Here is a 20,067-nt window from a genome sequence, read left to right on the forward strand (position 1 = left end):
ACCACCTTCCCAGATAGACCTACTACTTTATATTAATTATCCAGGTTTTTCACGGACTCAGGTGCATTGTTTTACTTCTCTCACGCACGCTGGAGCAAAGTCAGAGAACATATGGTAGCTCAGTTAAGCTATTGAGTATATTATAACATTCTTCAGTGGATATGGGTCTGCGCAGTTACCATGAAATATATCCTATAATTAGGCCTACTTACTTTAAAATAACTATCTTTAAAAAAGACCTTATCTGTGCTGGAAATGTGTTTTCACCACAAATGAGTATAGGACAAGTCAGCAACAATGAGTTATAATAGAATATGAATGTATAAATATGATTTTAACTACAGATCGCCCCCTTTATTACTAAATGAGAATGACAATAACTTTTCGACACGACTGAAGAAACACCACGTAACAGCTACATTGTAGTTTATTCTTTTATCAAATTCATACATTTGCGTTGGCAGCCAGCTTACTGTTTAGACAGCAGTGAAGGAGGCACTCAATGTATAGCATCCGTCCATCCGTTCCGTGTACCATATAATTTCCCCACCATTCAACCAACCGCTTACAAAACAAAACACACAATGGCGTGTCCTAAAATGGCAACGTATTTATTCCCTATTTGAAAAAAAGAATACGCTTTAACTCAGGCCGATAAGGTTTTCTATATGGTTCTGGCCATTAAATAGTGTGCTATATAGAAAATAGGGTGCCATTTTAGACGACAAAGACTTAGACAAAGTAATTGCACAGGTTGATGTGCGTGTCAACGCACATTCCATTTCCCTTTTAACACTGTGGACTGGGGGGGTGGGGCTCCGTAGTTAATATAAGGCAGAGTAGGTAATAGGTTAGCTCTAGTTCAGGGCTTTAGTGTGACTAATATCCATACAGGGCGGAATGATGGAATAGATAGACAACTTAAACTTCGCCGTCGACGGCTTCCACCATTTTAAGTAAGGCAACTAGGTGGAACTTTCACTGGGTTATGGTGTTACGTATCAGAAGACTAAAGTAGGGTTAGCCGGAGGGAACAACTAATTCATTACACATAAGAACATTTACTAATTCAAAATGAAGATGGCTTTAACGGCGCTGCCCCGGCCCTCACAGACGCCATAATAACGACCGTTACAGAGATGTGAATTCTATCCATGTCTGTGACACCATAATGATATTTAGATCTAACATCTATCCAAGTCTGTGAGGAATGCACACTAATAGCGGGTACTAGAGTTAGTAAAATGTATGAGTTCTGACGGCCAGAATCCTTGATGGAATGTAGGTTATTTTCTTCAACAACGTTTTTTTTCTTTTTGCAGCAAAACTTTGTTTCATCTTATCGATCATAAAATTGAAATGCAGAAGAAAAACATTTTGGTCTGGTTTCCTGGACTCAGATCAAGCCTGGTCCCTTGACTAAAACATAATTTCAGTGGAGATTCTCTATTGAGCTTGTATTTAAGTCTAAGATTATTATTTTTTTAAACCATGTCCAGTAAACTGGCCTTTTGGGTTGCAGCAATCAACTACTACAGTACAAGAAAGAAGGATCGTTTTTGGAATGCATTATTACCACTGGATCATTCCACAAAGTTAGTGCCTTTTTCAGCTGATGTTTTGAGATGAAACTGTGTACCAATCATGCATTTTAATAGTCTTTTGTTTCAACCCCCATGATCTTTTAAAGTGGCACTCCAGTTTCCATGTCACCTAGTTTAACACCTGATTTACTAAACGAAGGCACATCCCCATAAATGGTCCAAGAAGTCCCAACATCATAGTGGGATGGGCAGATATTTCCTCAGTTGTTCCTAAAGGAAGCATGAAGATGGATGACGTCACAGCTTCCCATCAGAACAAGTGTTGAATGCAAGAATGTCTTCGTTTGGCGAGTTTACTTCACTGTCATTCTCCCTGGGATTAGTGGGTTTACAGGGGTCGTGAAAATGCAAATCGACTAGGTCGTTAGCTGGCTTTTAATTTGGAATGTTTTTTTGGTAAAAACAATTTGGTGATGTTTACACGTTCCCCATAAAAAGTTTTTATATTTGGCAGAGCTGGTGTAAAGACGCAGGGATGGTATATTATTGGGATTTTGGTCTGTGTGTGGAACAATGTTGGCCCTTGTCTGGTGCTTTGATGTGGATTACTGAGCAGAGGGGGAGGAGCATATCAAGCCTGTGGCCCAGATAATAAAAATGAAATAAAAAAAACAAGCTTGCATTCAATTGCCCCTCCCAGTTGCATACAACACGCTTCTGTTGCCCCGTCCCGTGGCGGTGACAGAAAAAAAAAAAGGCACGGTGAAATGATCCAGTTGTGGTATAAATCAGATTAAGGCATTTTGGCATGTTTTAGTGTCTTCGGGCTCCTAAACAGATGTCCCTTCCTTCAGTTGTATACTTTCTCCCTGAAAGACAGAAAGAAAAATACATCAGTTTTATCCTTCAACAAACCATAAAAAATAAAATAAAATGGAGCAACCAGGCAGTGATTCAGTCAGGCAGTTGCTGGTAAACAGACCAAGCGATTTACAGCACAATGACAGCACACGTGTTCGGTGTGAGATCAGCATGGCAGACCCGCTGACACCCACAGTGCTGCCACTGACCTTGGCCTCAACACAGGGCTCCTGGATGGTGTTGCCTCTGGCTCTCTCTCTGACCAGCTGCTCCTGGGTGAATTTTAAGAGCTGCTGGAGTTTGGTCGCTGCTAGCCCCAAATCCTTGCTTAGCTTTCTCTCCTTCTGCAGGCGCTCCTGTGGAGAGGAGGAGGCAGGGATACGGTGAGCAACCTCACCGGCTTTACAGGTTAGAAGTGACATGAGCGTAGACAAAAGTTTCCTTGGATGTTGAACGCGGCACGGTGCTGAGCTGAACACGCCCGCGGTCCAACGCCTCAGCGAGTGGTTACCTTTAGCAAGGCTACATCCTCCATGTCGGTTTGCGCGGCGTCTCCTGCGTCCTTCAGCAGGTCCAGCTGAGTTTGGAGCTCTACAACCGCTTTCTGAGCCTGGGAGGACGAGACCGACAAAACCATCAGGGAGTCAGGTTAATGCACACAGACGGACGATCAGAAAAATAGCTGACTATGTTTTTTTTTGTTCAATAGTTGGTTCCAGGTATGTAGTTGGGGGTGTGGTTATGGTTCCAGGAATGTAGTTGGGGGTGTGGTTATGGTTCCAGGAATGTAGTTGGGGGTGTGGTTATGGTTCCAGGAATGAGGTTGGGGGTGTGGTTATGGTTCCAGGTATGTAGCTAGGGGATGGGGTTTTGCTTTGTACCTGTTCAAACTCCTCTGTGGTCTGAATCAACTGGGACTGGACCTTGAAGCGCAACAAATAAGAAATAGTACACACAGTCAGAACCATAACTGTCCAACACTGCAACAGAGAGGCTGTGTATTTTCCCACTTGTAAGCAACAGAAAGAAAAAGCAATGTTATAAAAGCCCCACAGAAGCATGTAATGATTTGTGCACCCAGAAACCCCTGCCCCCACCCACAGAGACCCCCGCCCCCACCCACAGAGACCGCCACATCACCCTGTGCCATGTAAGTGATCCCCACCAAGAAGAAGCGTCAGGTCCAGAACAAACAGAGTGGCCCTTCAGTGAAAAGAAAACGGTGAGGAACGGAAGAGCAAGTGGTCATGCCAAGACGACAGCGAGAGAAGCAGTGGTTAGGGTTAGGTGGCAGGGTTAGGTGCTAGGGAAAGGAGTTAGGGAAAGGTGCTAGGGATAAGAGCAATCCACACATCAGCTAGTTGAATGCACGCACGCACGCGTTAACAGCTGCTGCACATGGAGAGTACTGGACACCAGATATGCAGCCTGGCGTCAGGGGAAGGGAAATGTTTTGCCAGTAACACCCCCGTCAGCACACCTACACTCACGGCCCTATTATGATGTCGCTGAGCTAGCCGTGGGGACTCTCCACAGCACCCATTATCAAGTCACTCCAGAGGGTTGTAGGTTCAAATCCCTACCTCTGGGCGTCTTTTTACCATCTCTCTATGGAGCATAGATATGTAACACCAGAGTGGCCTACATGTTGAGCATAGATACATAACGTATTTTGATCGAGGGGCTTTTATGACAAGCATTAATTTATAATACCAGAGCAGCCTATATGGTGAACTTAGAGATATAGAACTATTCTGGCAGGTGGGATGATCATTATGGAGACGTGGTAGTAGGTTGATATGAATGATGTCCAGTACCCCCCAACAGATCCAACAGGCAGGGAAGGGTCCCCCCACCACCTATAACCACCAGTGCACCCTGACCTCAGATTCTGACTGGCTGTTTTGTGACCTGGCCTCAGGTACTGCCTTCTGCCTCAGAGCAAGCTCCGTCGCCTCGCTTAGCTGACCTCTGACCTGGAACAGGAAGGGGTTAGGGATGTGAGGGAGAGTTTTGTGATACAGACACAAAACGACGCACAAAGTTGACCTCGACAGATGACCCGCTGCAGTTCCTGTCAGGACCACAGGAGACACAGGACAACAGACACACGGCAACAGACAGAGCGACAGACTCATACCATCACCAGCTCCTCCCTGTATGTCCGGGCCTCCTCCTGCGCTGACGTCAGTTGACTCTGGTGTTCTGACAACAGACCCTTCATCTGGAGGACACAGGACACGCCAGAAGGAACAGCAGTGTCAGTAGTGTACTGTATCCTCTCGTCAGTTATTCTACCATGTAATTCAGCAAGACAAAGAGCAGCTGGTGGCCTTGTTTGAGAGTATCAAAACCACAATGCATCATGGGTAAATTGTGACCTTGTGAATGATCCATAAATAATAGCGTGATGAAACAAGGTTTTAAAAGTACAATTCAAACAAGGACCTGTTGGCCTGAGAAGAGTGGGTGCCATCAGAACCTTCTGGGCTTACCTAAATGAGGGTTATTTTGTCATAAATAACCCGCCCAGACCCTGCTAGAACCCAGCACCTTGCTTATATAGAGGACTATTTAATCTATAACTATGTACCTAGCCAGAAAACCAGTCATCCATTCCTCTTTTGAATACTGACATGTATAGCTAGTGTACATACAGTGTGTGTGTGTATATATATATATATATATATATATATATATATATATATATATATATATATATATATATATATATATATATATATATATATATATATATATATATATATATATATATATATATATATACAGACGTGTATAGCTAGTGTATATATATATATATAAATACAGACGTGTATAGCTAGTGTATATATATAAATACAGACGTGTATAGCTAGTGTATATATATAAATACAGACGTGTATAGCTAGTGTATATATATATATAAATACAGACGTGTATAGCTAGTGTACCTACAGTGTATATATATATATAAATACAGACGTGTATAGCTAGTGTACCTACAGTGTATATATATATATATAAATACAGACGTGTATAGCTAGTGTACCTACAGTGTATATATATATATATAAAAATACAGACGTGTATAGCTAGTGTACCTACAGTGTATATATATATATATAAATACAGACGTGTATAGCTAGTGTACCTACAGTGTATATATATATATAAATACAGACGTGTATAGCTAGTGTACCTACAGTGTATATATATATATAAATACAGACGTGTATAGCTAGTGTACCTACAGTGTATATATATAAATACAGACGTGTATAGCTAGTGTACCTACAGTGTATATATATATATAAATACAGACGTGTATAGCTAGTGTACCTACAGTGTATATATATAAATACAGACGTGTATAGCTAGTGTACCTACAGTGTATATATATAAATACAGACGTGTATAGCTAGTGTACCTACAGTGTATATATATAAATACAGACGTGTATAGCTAGTGTACCTACAGTGTATATATATAAATACAGACGTGTATAGCTAGTGTACCTGCTCCATCTCCTCTTCTGTTGAGGCGATCTCTGACTGTTTCTCCAGCTGGGCTTCCAACAACATCACCTGCTCCTTCAGCTGACGGAAGATAAGGACAGAAGTCCATTTCTGAAATACCTTCCAGTACAGAAGTGTCCAGTACAACACTACACAAGCTACTAGGTCTTGTGTAGTGTTGTGTCAGCCTCATATCGAACCAAAATTAGAATGGATTAGTTCAAGCGGAAATTAATGATCAATCGTTTTATTTTGTATTTGTTATGCTTTGTTATACCTTGCCTATGCTTTGGTTCTCTGCCTTCAACCTCTCTGTAGTCATTTCCAGGGTGTGTACACATCCCAGGGCCTGATGGGAGTAAAGCAGGCGAGTTAGAACAGGGCGTCGGTCAAGGACAGAGAAAGGAGGAGACCGCCTTCTCACCTTTGCCAACTGGTCCTGAGAGTCGGCCATCTTAGATTTCCACACCAGCTCTTCCTCCTCGACACTCTTCTGAAGGTCCTTCAGCATTCCTTCCTGTGACAGACAAATGTGTTCTGACACGAAGGCCCGGATCACAACGGTGGACTTGCTCCAGAGGTCCAGTTCAGGATGCTTAGTGCAGACATGCTGCTGACGTTTGTACTGGATCTACTCACCGTTTCAGCCAGGACTGTTCTGTACTGGTCACACTCTGCATGCAGGGTACTGTGACTGTCCTCCGCTTCCTTCAGTTTCTCCAACAGCTCCTAAAAACACGACATCAGGAAGAAAAATACTGTCAGAGGTGAACCAAGAAAAAACCCTTCATGTCTTAAATGTTGTCCAGGTGATTTGTCTTTGGCAGCCTGTTTTACAGGACAATATCAGAAACAAAGCCCTTCACACAGTGGCCCTGGAACACAGATGAAAGCTTTCAGACCAGACCAATCAAATCAAGAACCATCATCTCTTACTGGCAGCTCTGTGCTCTGCTGGGACTCCTGTCTCTGCATCGTCTCTGATTGGTTCCTGGCTTCCTGTAGCTCCTCCTGTAGTGAGGTCATCAGAGCTTCTCTCTCTGACAGGCTGAGAAAGAACAAGACGTACAGAAACACAGAGCCAAAAGCCTTATCAAGTGAACACTAATGTAGCGACCTGCAATTTTTAAATGTGACACTACATTTGTGAAAACTGTCCACTGCCAAGCACACAATGCAACGTGACAACATTTTGTAGCCCGGCCTTGTGAGACTGCGAGGGAAAACTCGATGAAATGGTGTGGTGATGAACAAAGCCCAACGTACCTGGTTTGGAGCGCCGCAAGTTCTGCCGTGCGATCAGACAGCTGAAACGAAAACGGTGTGTATATCAGTCTAGTGTGGGGTTCTAATGACGTGCAGATCATCCAGCACCGTGCGATAAACCCAGTTGGACACGCTGTCCCATTTGTGTGGCCTGGCCAACTCGCCTGCTCATTTTAATGCAATATGACAATAGGAAGCCACAACACGAACATGAAGAGGACTTTGAGACAAGCGCCATTTTGTACCTGCTCTGACGTTTTTCTGAGTTGTTTCACCTCCTCTTCCAGTGATCTCACCTGACTTTCTCTCTCTTTCAGGCTGGAAGGAAAAGCACAAATGTGTCTACTTCATTACTTTGCATCGTAAATATTTTTAGGTCCAAGTGAGAATCAGAGATAGCACTGCAACTCCTGACATTCCCTATTCAAGTCAATGTTCAGTCCCCTTCTACTGAATATATTTCTATATCACAATGCATCAATGAAATCCCAGCGTACCTTTGAAGCAGCTGTTCTGTCTCTCCAGAGTCTTGAGCCTTAAAAATAAAATAAAAGCAGTTTCAATTGAACCATCACAACACGTGAAGTGTAAATATAGCAATGTACCAAATTCAGTTCAAATGAACTAACAGAAGCTGTTGGGGTGTTTTGAAGGTGGTCCAGCTCTTCTCTAAGATGTTTCAGTTCCTCTTGAAGCGATGCCACCAGATCAGTGTCCTCACTAAAATCAGGGGCATACATTTCATATTTCAATGCACTGGCACTCAACAGCAGAACTACAGCTGTAGCTGGTGACAATGTCAATTTAAAATGAGTGATTCAGAAAGCAACAGCAGTGGACACCCCCCTGAACGTACCTGCTGGGCGCTGGCACGGTCACAGCTGTAGAGACCTCCTGCCGGGACAAAACGAGAACAGAATTAGCTGGAGGCTGGCGGCCTATTCCCAGTGGCCCCCATTCTGCCTAGACGATGTCTAAAATGCATTTAGATATTTGGATCCGCTAGGAACTCTGTTCGGAAACCGTTCAGACATAACCGATTCAGTTTGTTAATGAATTGAAAACATTTGTTTAGGGAAACAGTTCATGGCCGTCTCAACAGTGCAAAGACAAAACAAATCAAAGACTGGTTGAGATACTTACAGCAGCTAAAACGGCCTCCTTTTCAATTTCTTTAAGCTGTTTCAGTTCCTCTTGGAGTGACATCAGTTGGCTGTCTCGGTGCTGTAGACTGAAACCGTAATGATTGGTGTTACCGGGAAAAGACCAACTTCACCTCCAGAACAAATGATCAGGGACAGATAAATCAGAAACATACCTGCTCTTTAGCTGTTCCAACTGAGTGGAATGATCCTAGAAATAATAAATTAATACACATTAACTGGACCATGAAGAACAGCTCTGGAAAAATACAAAATACAGCTCTGGAAAAAATGGAGACCACTGCACCTTTCTTTCCTTTCCAAAAAAGTCGAAAAGGAAGGTTTTGAGTGAGGAACAGAAGGGTTAAAATTAAGAGACCACTTCAAATTGAACGCTTCTGTTCCTCACTCAAAACCTTCCTTTTCGACTTTTTTGGAAAGGAAAGAAAAAGGTGCAGTGGTCTCTTCATTTTTTCCGGAGCTGTGTTGTAGTGACATAAGCCAGATCAGATGCACTTGCCTCTTTGTTCTGGCTGGCCTCCAGCAGGACATTAATGGATCCCACCTGGTCCTCCAGTTGTCTCTTCTCCAGCTCAGTCTGCCCCAGTTGTGCTGTGAGGGCATCCACCTTGGCACTACGCTCCTTCAGGTCAGCCTCCAAACTGCCCAGACGGATCTGGAGGTCTGAAGAGATGGCAAACACCACAGAGTTCAAACACAACGACCCAGCAATACGCCCCTTCAGACTGGTCTCTACGTCGTGGCGGATCTCTATGAAAGGGGAGGTCGCTGTTCACGACTAGAATGCCTGGAGATGGACCACCAGATCTGTCAGGATACCAATATAATGTGTTCTCTGGTTACATAGGCAGTAGAACAGTTCCGCAGATCGGTTCCTATATAATCTGAGGGTTCCGAGTCAAGCCAGAGGAACGTTACAGAGTGATGTTCTTTTGACTCCAGCAGAGCACTTCTCCACCATGGCTGGAATGTGTATAACATACCTGAGAGGACGGCTGCCTCCTGCTGGGCTTTCTCCAGGGTGCTCTGGGAGCTCCTCAACTCCTCACTGACCTCCTCCAGCCTCCTCTCCAGTGCCTGCTTACTCTCTGCATGGCTGGCCTGAAACCGGTTATCATCATCAACATCATCATCAATATTATTGTCATTCTGCAGTGCGTGAGCATCCAGTCCCACATATGGACCCAAACCAACAACCGTTTGCGCTGCCTACTGCACCGACTAAACCAGTACTTCTGTGGTTCTAACAGAACGCACTGGGTCTCATTCTGCAAGGCTGGCCTGAGGATGGAGGAAGTGGTGCATTGCCAGTTCCTCACCACCAGGGGGAGTCGGTGCACTGCGAGTTCCTCACCACCAGGGGGAGTCGGTGCACAGTAAGTTCCTCACCACCAGGGGGAGTAAGAGCCAAATTACACTTAACAACATTGCCATCGACGTACTGTGGGTGTTTGGCCTTAAAGGCACTTTTATCTATACTTTAAGTAATGTAACTGTCTATAAAGTTTATTGTACTAATAGAGAAACCGACACAGAAAGCCAGACAGTGAGAGGGATCTGGTGGGCTAATTTTAAGATTCTGGACTGTTTGTAAATCCATTAGTTTACTTGACATTATGGTGGAAATCCTTCAGTGTGGTTCAGAAAGAGATCACGGTTGAATACTTAAACAACATGAACTCTTAATTGGCAAGAAGTCAATCACTGACTCACTCCAGACATCCGATGACTGGATGGAGATGTACACACAAAACAACCCCCCCCCCCAGTACCCCACCCAGTTCACAAAACAACCCCGCCACAGACCCATGGCACCAATGAGAATCAGTTCCCACAGAAGCAAGCAGAACTCCCACGCAACTATCTGAGCAGTGTGAGTAAATTCCACGTCCCAACCAGTCTGGGTGTATCCTAGGAGCCTCACAACACAGCAATGTCAGGGAACGACAATGAAATGAAAAGAACACACAACACATTCCACACAATCTGTTACTGACAGGAAGCGTTCCCTTCCAGCCTGCCAGCAAGTCAGCCAGCCAGCCAATTCTGAGTGGCTGTGTTCCGGTCCAACACACAGCTCTGTGATTCCAAGTCAGCCGGAGACCCAGCAGGCAGAGTGGGACCAGCCGGCAGGTGAAAGGGCAGCTCCGGAACCGTAGACCAGAACTCCCACAGTCCTCCAGTACCCACAACAGAACACCAGGACAAACGGAACCAATTTAAAGAACATACAAAACTCATCGAGGGCCTGACGATGAGTTGACAAGTTCAGGTGTGCTTGTCCAGGGTTACAATGAAAATGGGTACTTTTGGGGTCCTTCGGTGAAATGTTGGGAAACACTGATCTAGAACTAGGGTGAAGGCATTCAACAGTCTCCTCAGGCGTTCTTTGCATTTCATCTATTCCAGAGCCAGCACACCTGATAGCTAGTCATCAAGCCCTTGATTAGGGAATCAGGTCTACCCGTTCAGGACTACAAGAACATTGTGAAACATCCAGAGGTCCATGAGGAGAGGGCAGAATACCACCAAAATAGGAGGCGGCCTTGCATCTGAAAATACCTGTGGAAATATTGGAATTCCACATTTCCAAGAGGACACAACACACTAGCTAAATCCAGTGCATTCATTATAAATACCTAATTTAAGAAGTGTCAGACCCCTTGGGGTGTTTGGTACAGTGAAATACCTGGTTCTACTGACTTGAATCAGGGTCATTAGACTCCTTTGTGTGTCTCTGTGGGCGCGTGCGTGTGCGCGTGTGTTCTCCAGTCCTACCTGTAGCTGAGCCAGTTGTTTCTCTGCAGCAGATGTCTTTGCCTCCAGACTCCTCTTCACCTTCTCCTCAGCCTGAAGGCTCACACTCTTCTCTCCCAGCTCCTTGGTCAGTCTGGAACAGTCCAGCCTCAGCTTGGCCAGCTCAGCGTTCTGTCTGAGGTGAGGGGTCAGAGGTTATTCACCGACACAGTCACATGCCTCTCTGGCTGGCCGCCTGATTCAGGGTCAAGGCTCAGGGTACCTACTTGCTCTCTGCTTGGCTGGTGGCTTGGTTCAGTGCATCTCTGAGAATGGAGTTCTCCTGCTGTAGACGTGTCAGTTGGGCAGTGGGACCGGACTCCAACTGTTCCTGAAGACTGAGAATCTGCAGAAGAGAACATTTTACATTTCACTTAATGCTCTTGGAAATCTTTGCAGAACCATTTTTAATCCAAGCACACAATTAGAGAGAAACCCGGTGAGGGCAGACAGACCTGACAGGAGGCCAGCTTTCCATTATACAGTTCTGCGCTATAGTACTGGAAGACGTACCTTAGTGTTGAGGTTCTGTGTCTGGGCTAGGTGGTCCTGGTACGAGGCCTGCATGCGAGCCTGCAGAGCGATCATTTCCTGTTCCCTGGATGACAGCTGGGAACTCAGCCTGGTCTCTACGCCAGTCACTTTGGTCTTCTCGGCAGACAGCTCCTGAAGGACCAGGGGTCACAAAGAACACGGTCAACATAACCAGTATTTATCCATATACGTTCCGTCTCTCATTCAGAGTGAGAATCATCTGCTCTGTATAACAACCATGCATACCTCATAACATCCCACATGCTGCCCCTTTATCCTTTAACCACGTTTTGTGTGATGTCATGTTGGGTTTCACTCATGTTATTGTTAGTATCTCTTTTTCCACTTGCTTTGGTCGTGACGGGAGACTCTGAATATCCCATGAGCGTGGTGATAATATTGTATTGTGAGGTGATTGTCAGACAACTCCTGTACTCCAGGTTCAGATAATGAATGATCCTGAGTTGTTGTACAGACCTACAGACCCACAGACCTACAGACCCACAGACCCACAGACCCACAGACCCACAGACCCTGGGATCACCTCAGGTAATTCCTAGGTGAATGTAGGGAGGTGCTTTCATATTGTGACCCCATTAACATTGTGTGTGTCTGTCTGTCTGTCTGTCTGTCTGTCTGTCTGTCTGTCTGTGTGTGTGTGTGTGTGTGTGTGTGTGTGTGTGTGTGAGTGAGTCTGTTACCCTGGTGAGTTCCCTCAGCTTTGTTTTGGCCGCGGCGGCGTCCTCTTGCTGAGCAGCCAGCTGTTTCTGATTCTCCTCCAGCTGTTTCTTCAACACAGCCACTGGGTCCCCCTTCGGAGTAGTCTGAAGAGACCGCGCACGCACAGTTTAGTCACAGTCAACGTGTCTCTCCAGCATTACCCACAGGCCCCTTCTCACACCCTCAGACTGGCGCGTGTCGTCAGTCATCCAACCCTTCAGTGGTATTACCCCGCCCCTGCGGGCCGGGTCGTACCTTGTGCCAGGTGTCCTGTCCGAGGCCGGCCTTGTCGGAGAGCAGATCTATGAGGCGTTGGGCCTCAGCCTCACTGAACGCCATGCTGCTAACGGACGACACCAGGGCTTTATAAGGCAGGGACAGGGGAGAATCCAGACCAGGGTCAGCCTCTGCCGCTAGTAACAGAGAGAGAGAGAACAAAGAGAAATAAGAAGATTGACAGGAGAGAGAGAGAGAGAGAGAGAGAGAGACAGGGAGAGATTGACAGAAGAGAGAGAATGACACACACAGAGATGTTATGACTTCAAACAGTATTACAAATCCCCAGTGTCCTCTGATATTAGGAAAGGGAGGAATGTTCTCACAAAGGCCACCAGGCCAAGTCATTATAATATGGAAGCAACATAAGCACAGACCCCTGACTCCTCACCAAGAGGAGCCCCGTTCAGGAAAGTCTGTGAGCTACAGACCAACGCGTGTCTGTGCCACGTCCCGGGAGAACGAGGCCAGAAGGAATGTTGCTACAGTTTATGAGTCTGCCATCATACCACTGTGGGATCTCACGTCGTCAAAGAGACAGGACCAGGAACTTCCCACAATGCCTGAGGCCTGGGTGCCATTCCAAACCATTTTCTTCCATTACAGCGCTGTTCAACCTTTATACAAGGCCTGTGGAAAAGCTGTCAACATGGGGCTCCACAACAACCCCCAACACCTTGACAACCCCGAGACATGTAGGAAGACCTCCACGACAACCCCCAACACCTTGACATGTAGGAAGACCTCCACGACAACCCCCAACACCTTGACAACCCCGAGACATGTAGGAAGACCTCCGCGACAACCCCCAACACCTTGACAACCCCGAGACATGTAGGAAGAACTTAGCAAGGACACACCCCTCCCACCCCCTCACTCTGAACCAATGAACCAATCTCAGATAATCAATCGGGGCTAGGCAATACGTGGCCATATGTTAAAGGGTTAAATACATCCACCCTTATGCTAATGTGAAATGTGCTTAAGGTTCGCCATGGTAACGCCGTGGGGGCGGCGGTGGCAAAGGGCTGAGTGGTACCAGGCAGAGACAGCCCTCAGGGCCCAGAGAAACAACCTACTGTCTGGGTTACTAAGAAGCTTTGTCAGCTAACAGGCCCAGTGCTGCAGGAGAACACGCACGCACTTACAGTATAAATTCACGCACGTGCACACACACATAGTATAAACACAGTCAGGCACACACACAAATATTTACACAAACACACACACACAGATTTGGTTGCAGTAGGATGTTCTAGACTTGGTGTTATGGCTAAAGTAGATCCTGTCTACATTATTTCCATTCAAACAAAAAAGGCTATTTATAACAGCCTAGCTAGTGTTAACTAGAGTCACAACACTACAGGCAAGCTTTCCACAATGTAAAACATTAATTTACTGCACATTTCTCTGCTACTTTCTAATACTGCTGAAGACGTTGTCCTGTTGGGGCCTTGTACTTTAGGAGCAACAGAGATTTAACAACATTTATTTGAAGACCTTTGGTGGGTGGACACTTGCACATCCATTTTAAATCCTATGTGCCAGTTTTGCATACTCATTAAACCTGGTCCTGGACTAAAATGTATTTTGTCTGTGAAACCAGCCATATATTCCTTAACCCTAATAACTACACTAACCCTTACCCTACTCTAAAAAATCTAACCCGAAGCCTAAAATAATTACCTGTCAACACACACCCGCACACACGCAGGTCCGTGAACGTAACCTGCCTAATGTGCAGGATGCAGTGATAAAACATTGAAACCACATCACACCTGGCTGGGGTTGAGGCCTGGCTAAGATCAAAGTCTACCACAGTTCAGACAACAGGCCAGCTTGTTGTCTCAGCACACAGACCTACATGAAGCCTGGTCAAATAATAATAATAATAAAACAACTCCGATACCAAAACACTAAACTCAGTTACATGAAACACACAGTATTTCCAATCAGTGTTGTAGTATCAAAGGAAACAGTTGTGTCGCCCCCTAGTTGAAACAGTAATAGTTATGGTGCGAAATCCAAAGAAAACCCTTCCTCACCAGGCTTGGTTTTCTTCTTGCCTGAAGCTTTCTTCTTCGAAGGCTCCTGACCCTTGGCGTCCTGACCCTTGGCGTCCTGACCCTTGGCGTCCTGACCCTTGGCGTCCTGACCCTTGGCTGCAGTCTTCAGGGAGGCCACCGGGGGCATTGCCATCACAGGGGTCTCCGTGGTGACAGCTTCCAGGGCGGGGCCAGACTTGGAGGGGACCACAGGGTCTGGGGCGACCTGGGCTGGACCTGCCTTAGCCAGCTTCTTCTCCTTCTTCTTCTTTGGAATGGGCCCTGGAGGGACCTCAACAGCGGAGGCGGGCTTGGGGGCCGGCGCGGAGGCGGGCTTGGGGGCCGGGGCGGAGGCGGGCTTGGGGGCCGGGGCGGAGGCGGGCTTGGGGGCCGGCGCGGAGGCGGGCTTGGGGGCCGGCGCGGAGGCGGGCTTGGGGGCCGGCGCGGAGGCGGGCTTGGGGGCCGGCGCGGAGGCGGGCTTGGGGGCCGGCGCGGAGGCGGGCTTGGGGGCCGGCGCGGAGGCGGGCTTGGGGGCCGGGGCGGAGGCGGGCTTGGGGGCCGGGGCGGAGGCGGGCTTGGGGGCCGGGGCGGAGGCGGGCTTGGGGGCCGGCGCGGAGGCGGGCTTGGGGGCCGGCGCGGAGGCGGGCTTGGGGGAGGATTTAGGGGACAATTTAGGGGCAGGTTTAGGGGTTGGAACAGGAGCAGGTTCAGGGGCAGGATTGGGGTCTGCTTTAGGTGCAGGAACAAGGTTGGGTTCTGTGGCAGTGACTGGGGCTGGTTCAGGGTCAGACACCTGGACCTCTGGTTCTGATTCTGGCAGCTTCCCATTGGGCTTATCATCCTTCTTCTTACCGCGGTTCTTCTTCTCCGATGCCTTTACCATGAAGACAGTAACACCGTTTTACAATACAGTTATTATACAAATGTGCAATAAGACGTGCCTGTGAACACCCAGAGAAGGCTCTTCTACCTTCTCCTTCTTTTTGTCCTTCTTGGTCAGCTGACACAACGGGGCCATCTTGCCCAGCTCCATACGCTGCTTGGCCATTGCCTCCTCATAAGAAGTCTCCTTCGTGGGGGAGGACAGGACATGTTAAGGGGAGAGTTTGAGACTTGATCTACTCCCACTGTCTGATGAACACCCGAATACAACACGTCTTGCAAAACAACAGACTGGCATTTACGGTCTACAGGAACAGATAGTACGCTAATAAAGAAAGCTCCTTACTCTCTACTAAACTCTGAAAATATCATTACCTTGGGACAAACATTTATTATTATTATTGAAAATATCTTTAGAAGTTATTTTTCTATTTTTTATTATTATTTTTTTACACCAAACAGTAACAAAATACACACCATGTTAAAAGTGTCTGTTAAATATTGTTACATTAACATCCACAATCACGGCCAAGATACCTTCATGGAAAACGTGGAGACCAGGACGATGCCGAGGGCCGAGACGACCATGAAACCTCCAAACACCATCATGCCCAGCGTCTGAGGGTCGTACAGGTCCATGGTGGTTTATCTGTCCTGCTGGAAGGCAGAGGGAGAAAATAAACCACTGGAAACACACAGCATAACCTTCATTCAGCCAGCAGCCTTGTTCTGTCAGAGTACGCCTCAGGGATCCCATTGAGTCATACCACGTAATCCAACACTGAGACCGAAGAATACTTTTTTTTTTGCGGTTTGGATTGGGGGTAAGGCCATGTCACAGACTACCGTCCGGTAAAAAAACAGTTACCGTCTCACAGCTATGATGCCTCAGGGAAATCAGGTACCGACCGGATGCAAAGGGCCACAGTGGATGTCATGATTGTCATTCATGTGGAAACCTTTCTTTAGTTTTGCAGGGCTCCATAATGCATCTATAAACGTTTAGGTAATGGTACACCTGGTGACTTCAACACAGCTTTGGAAACATCACAAGCCTTAAAAAATTTCAACAACAACCAAGTGAATGGGCAAGTGAATCCTTGTGAATGGGCAAATGGATCCAATCTTGACTGGTGCTGTGTGATCAGGCCCTACAAACTACCCCCAACCATACACCGTGAATAACATGACACCTGTGCCAGGACTCACAGGAGAAACACAGGAGAGCCTCCTGCCCCTCGGGTGATATGAAACAAAGGTCTCCTAGGTCACATCTGGAATTATGTGAAGGGCTGCATGTTTTCTTTCAGGACTGATTTCTTAGCCCAAAGCAAGCTTCATACCAGACAAATATCACTTATTCAAAAGTATACAGGTCCATTCTGATATCTGCATTACTATCTATCTAGACATGTTTAATATATTCTGACCACCATTGAATTAACTTGACCAAGCATTTTTTATATTTCCTTTCTCTATTATTTAATCAGACACTCCCAATGAGGTAAGATAGTGCCACTCCCAGGAAAGACCTTGAGGAATAGAGGGAGGTCTTCCCAGGAGAGACCGTGAGGAATAGAGGGAGGTCTTCCCAGGAGAGACCGTGAGGAACGGAGAGAGGTCTTCCAGGGGGAGGCCTTGAGGAATAGAGGGAGGTCTTCCAGGGGGAGGCCTTGAGGAATAGAGGGAGGTCTTCCAGGGGGAGGCCTTGAGGAATAGAGGGAGGTCTTCCAGGGGGAGGCCTTGAGGAATAGAGGGAGGTCTTCCAGGGGGAGACCTTGAGGAATAGAGGGAGGTCTTCCAGGGGGAGACCTTGAGGAATAGAGGGAGGTCTTCCAGGGGGAGACCTTGAGGAATAGAGGGAGGTCTTCCAGGGGGAGGTCTTCCAGGGGGAGACCTTGAGGAATAGAGGGAGGTCTTCCATTGGAGATCCATTTCGGTATTCAGTTAGAACCCTTCAGGATTATAGGTTGGACTTTCTTTGGATAGGGTTCTAAATGGAACCCGAAAAGGTTTGACTTTTGAATATTCGTTAATTTACAACATTTAGGCCTAGCTAGCACTAGTGACCGTAATAAATCATGAGCAACACAAGGGAGTTCCACTTACTGGGAAAAACACAGGTAATGAAAGGTTTTAGTGTAACTCCAAGCTTTCTTCCGCTTACTTATCTATACCTTAAAAGATCTTTGCTCTCAAATTCAAAGTACAAAGTTTGCACCTCTACCAGACAATCTGGGATTGCCAACATGCAAGTGTCTAGTCCGATCAAATCTGGCTCCAGTGCCGTATTTAGACCTGGTACACCAGGTGGTTCAGTTAATGAGGTGGAACTGAGGGGCTAAGACCCTAACAAGGGGGATGCAACGAGAACATTGAGCGGAACTGGGTTTGAGGGCCAGATATGAATACCACGGGTCAATACACACCCTGTCCTTAACCAACTGCAATGACAAGCTGTTTTAAGCTAGAACGGAGACAAACGTGTGTGAGTGCGGTAGGATGAGTGGATGCAGGGATTGAACCCAGGACTCCAGTGGTTATCACAGCTTCGGGAAACTGATCAGTGTTTTAGAGGCCGAAAGTATGACGCAAAGGTGGATGCAAGCAGTATTCAAGTCTCAATTTGGTAAGAAATGCAAGGCAGTAGAAAGGGCAGTGTGGGTGTCTAGGGAACTTGCACTTCATCCTTGACTCAAAGGCACACACTTCACTGTTCACTGTTCCTAAACAAAATCCAATTTTCCCTGACCCTTAACCCCGAACATTTAACTACAACCTACATTGAAACTCAATCTTGAATCCAGTTTAAAATTTTAACCTAAAACGAACTCCTAAGACACCAATTTATTTCTCTCTCATGGAATGTACTTGTTTTACTATATTATTTGTTTGTACTTTGTATCCCCAGAAGAAAACTGTACACACACGAGTTTGTGACCTACCTCTGAAGAATTCTCTTTAAAATGCAAAGTGAAAGAAAATATCAGTCTTTCAAGGAAACCACATATTAGTCCACAGAACATACCGTTCCATCCCTCATACTCTCTCTTCCGCCAGCGTACGTACACATTCACAAGCTCTTTCAAGCCCTGGGTTGTGGAGTTGCATAGTTCAGCAGAACGTAGACTATGCAAATTCACAGATTCAGAAAAAAAAACTGGCGTAATGTCAGCACCTCAACGCTCCGCCCATCAACGTCTGGGCATTCTAAGTCTCACATTCGATCCCTCCCCTAACCAAGATCCCATCGCTGGCCAGATTGATGACTGTACCTAACTAGGTCTGTGATGTAGGACTACCATACCAACGACAAATGAGGCATACTTCATCCCAACTGCCATACCAACGATATTTTAAAGTGTATTAAGCATGCACTTTACATTGTTGATGTATTTGTTTCTCATCAAGAAAAACGCTCACCTACTTAAATACTTTGAATGGCATGGCCATTGGAATGTGAAATTGAATAACTTATTTCACAGCAGTTTGTCAAGACATTAATGTGATGAGAACGCGTATACATTTTACAGTCAAGTTCGTCTGGCTAGGTTGTGTCTTCTGACTGTCTGGGTAGGTGGCAAAGCTAACGGTATTAAGAAAGTCTGGAGCTAGCTATTTAGCCAAGCTACAACAAACTAGATGGCTTACTGACTATTCAGTTTTATAGCAAGTTCACTATCGTGATGCAAGTGTTACGTTGTAAGACGCAAGCTAGTAAGAGTCACAGGCTATAAAGCTAGATAACTTTGTTTCAAATAGCTAATCATCAAAGGCCAGTCAGCTAGCTTGCTAACTAGCTAGTTGGACTTCCATCATCAATAAGATAATGGTATAGTCCCTGTTTTATTCTAGATTCAGAATTCCTACCTTTTTTATATCGGCAGATACAAATCTAGACCGCGTCTGAAGAGGGTTAAATAAGCACGGATATTGTCGTTGAATTTCTTTCAATCCGGAGTAAAAGATGCAGCTATTTCCCCAAGTTCTCACTGTCTTAGTCCGTCTGGGAATCCTCTTTCTTTCAATGGAGTCGTGGCACTTCTAGCTGGCTAGACGCCGGGCGAGTTTTGTGCGCGGGTCCCATGTCCCACATATTAATCCACAACATTTCTTATTGGCTAGAATCTACTCAATCATTTGAACCAACGACGTCAGCTGTAGATAATATTGCAAGGTGTTTCTGGGAGTTGCAGTCTAAACACTTATTGGAATGACGGGGTTTAAGCAGTGAAATGTCGTTCTGAAAACTACAACATATGGGGCGGATGGACTCACTGAAGGTAGCTATAGGACTGCGTTCCAGACCGACCGAGACCGACTAGGTTAAACGCCTGCGCCGTTAAACCTCCGTCATGCTTGTCTCACCCGGTCTCACCTGGGACAAATGTAGGGTTTGATTACATTACGAGAGAGAATAAATCCCCGTTGTTCAAAAGTGACAAGACTACAAGGACATCAAGGA

The 20,067-nt window shown here is 46.1% G+C and overlaps 2 protein-coding genes across 2 annotated transcripts; both read right to left on the reverse strand.

Annotated features, from left to right (window-relative positions):
• Nucleotides 1-409: 409 nt before the first annotated feature.
• LOC105010226 (ribosome-binding protein 1) lies at nucleotides 410-14,968 on the reverse strand. The gene is made up of 26 exons (XM_020047183.3): nucleotides 14,721-14,968; nucleotides 12,655-12,806; nucleotides 12,381-12,503; nucleotides 11,659-11,811; nucleotides 11,373-11,491; nucleotides 11,128-11,281; nucleotides 9,333-9,450; nucleotides 8,849-9,012; nucleotides 8,505-8,539; nucleotides 8,330-8,417; nucleotides 8,043-8,080; nucleotides 7,816-7,906; nucleotides 7,684-7,721; nucleotides 7,432-7,504; nucleotides 7,187-7,227; nucleotides 6,857-6,968; nucleotides 6,560-6,649; nucleotides 6,345-6,437; nucleotides 6,198-6,269; nucleotides 5,921-6,001; nucleotides 4,546-4,629; nucleotides 4,289-4,381; nucleotides 3,287-3,328; nucleotides 2,917-3,015; nucleotides 2,615-2,761; nucleotides 410-2,413 (listed from the first exon to the last, which is right to left on the reverse strand). The coding sequence occupies exons 1-26, from the start codon at nucleotides 14,872-14,874 to the stop codon at nucleotides 2,375-2,377; spliced, it is 2,493 nt and encodes an 830-aa protein (XP_019902742.3). The 5' UTR covers nucleotides 14,875-14,968; the 3' UTR covers nucleotides 410-2,374.
• Nucleotides 14,874-19,693, reverse strand: LOC106024320 (skin secretory protein xP2). The gene is made up of 5 exons (XM_034292817.1): nucleotides 19,473-19,693; nucleotides 16,140-16,256; nucleotides 15,691-15,789; nucleotides 14,947-15,594; nucleotides 14,874-14,897 (listed from the first exon to the last, which is right to left on the reverse strand). Exons 2-5 carry the CDS (start codon nucleotides 16,239-16,241, stop codon nucleotides 14,874-14,876), a joined length of 873 nt encoding a protein of 290 aa, XP_034148708.1. The 5' UTR covers nucleotides 16,242-16,256; nucleotides 19,473-19,693.
• Between the last annotated feature and the right edge of the window lie 374 nt (nucleotides 19,694-20,067).

Source organism: Esox lucius, chromosome 6, assembly GCF_011004845.1.
Source record: "Esox lucius isolate fEsoLuc1 chromosome 6, fEsoLuc1.pri, whole genome shotgun sequence".
In the NCBI taxonomy this organism is placed as follows: Eukaryota; Metazoa; Chordata; class Actinopteri; order Esociformes; family Esocidae; genus Esox; species Esox lucius.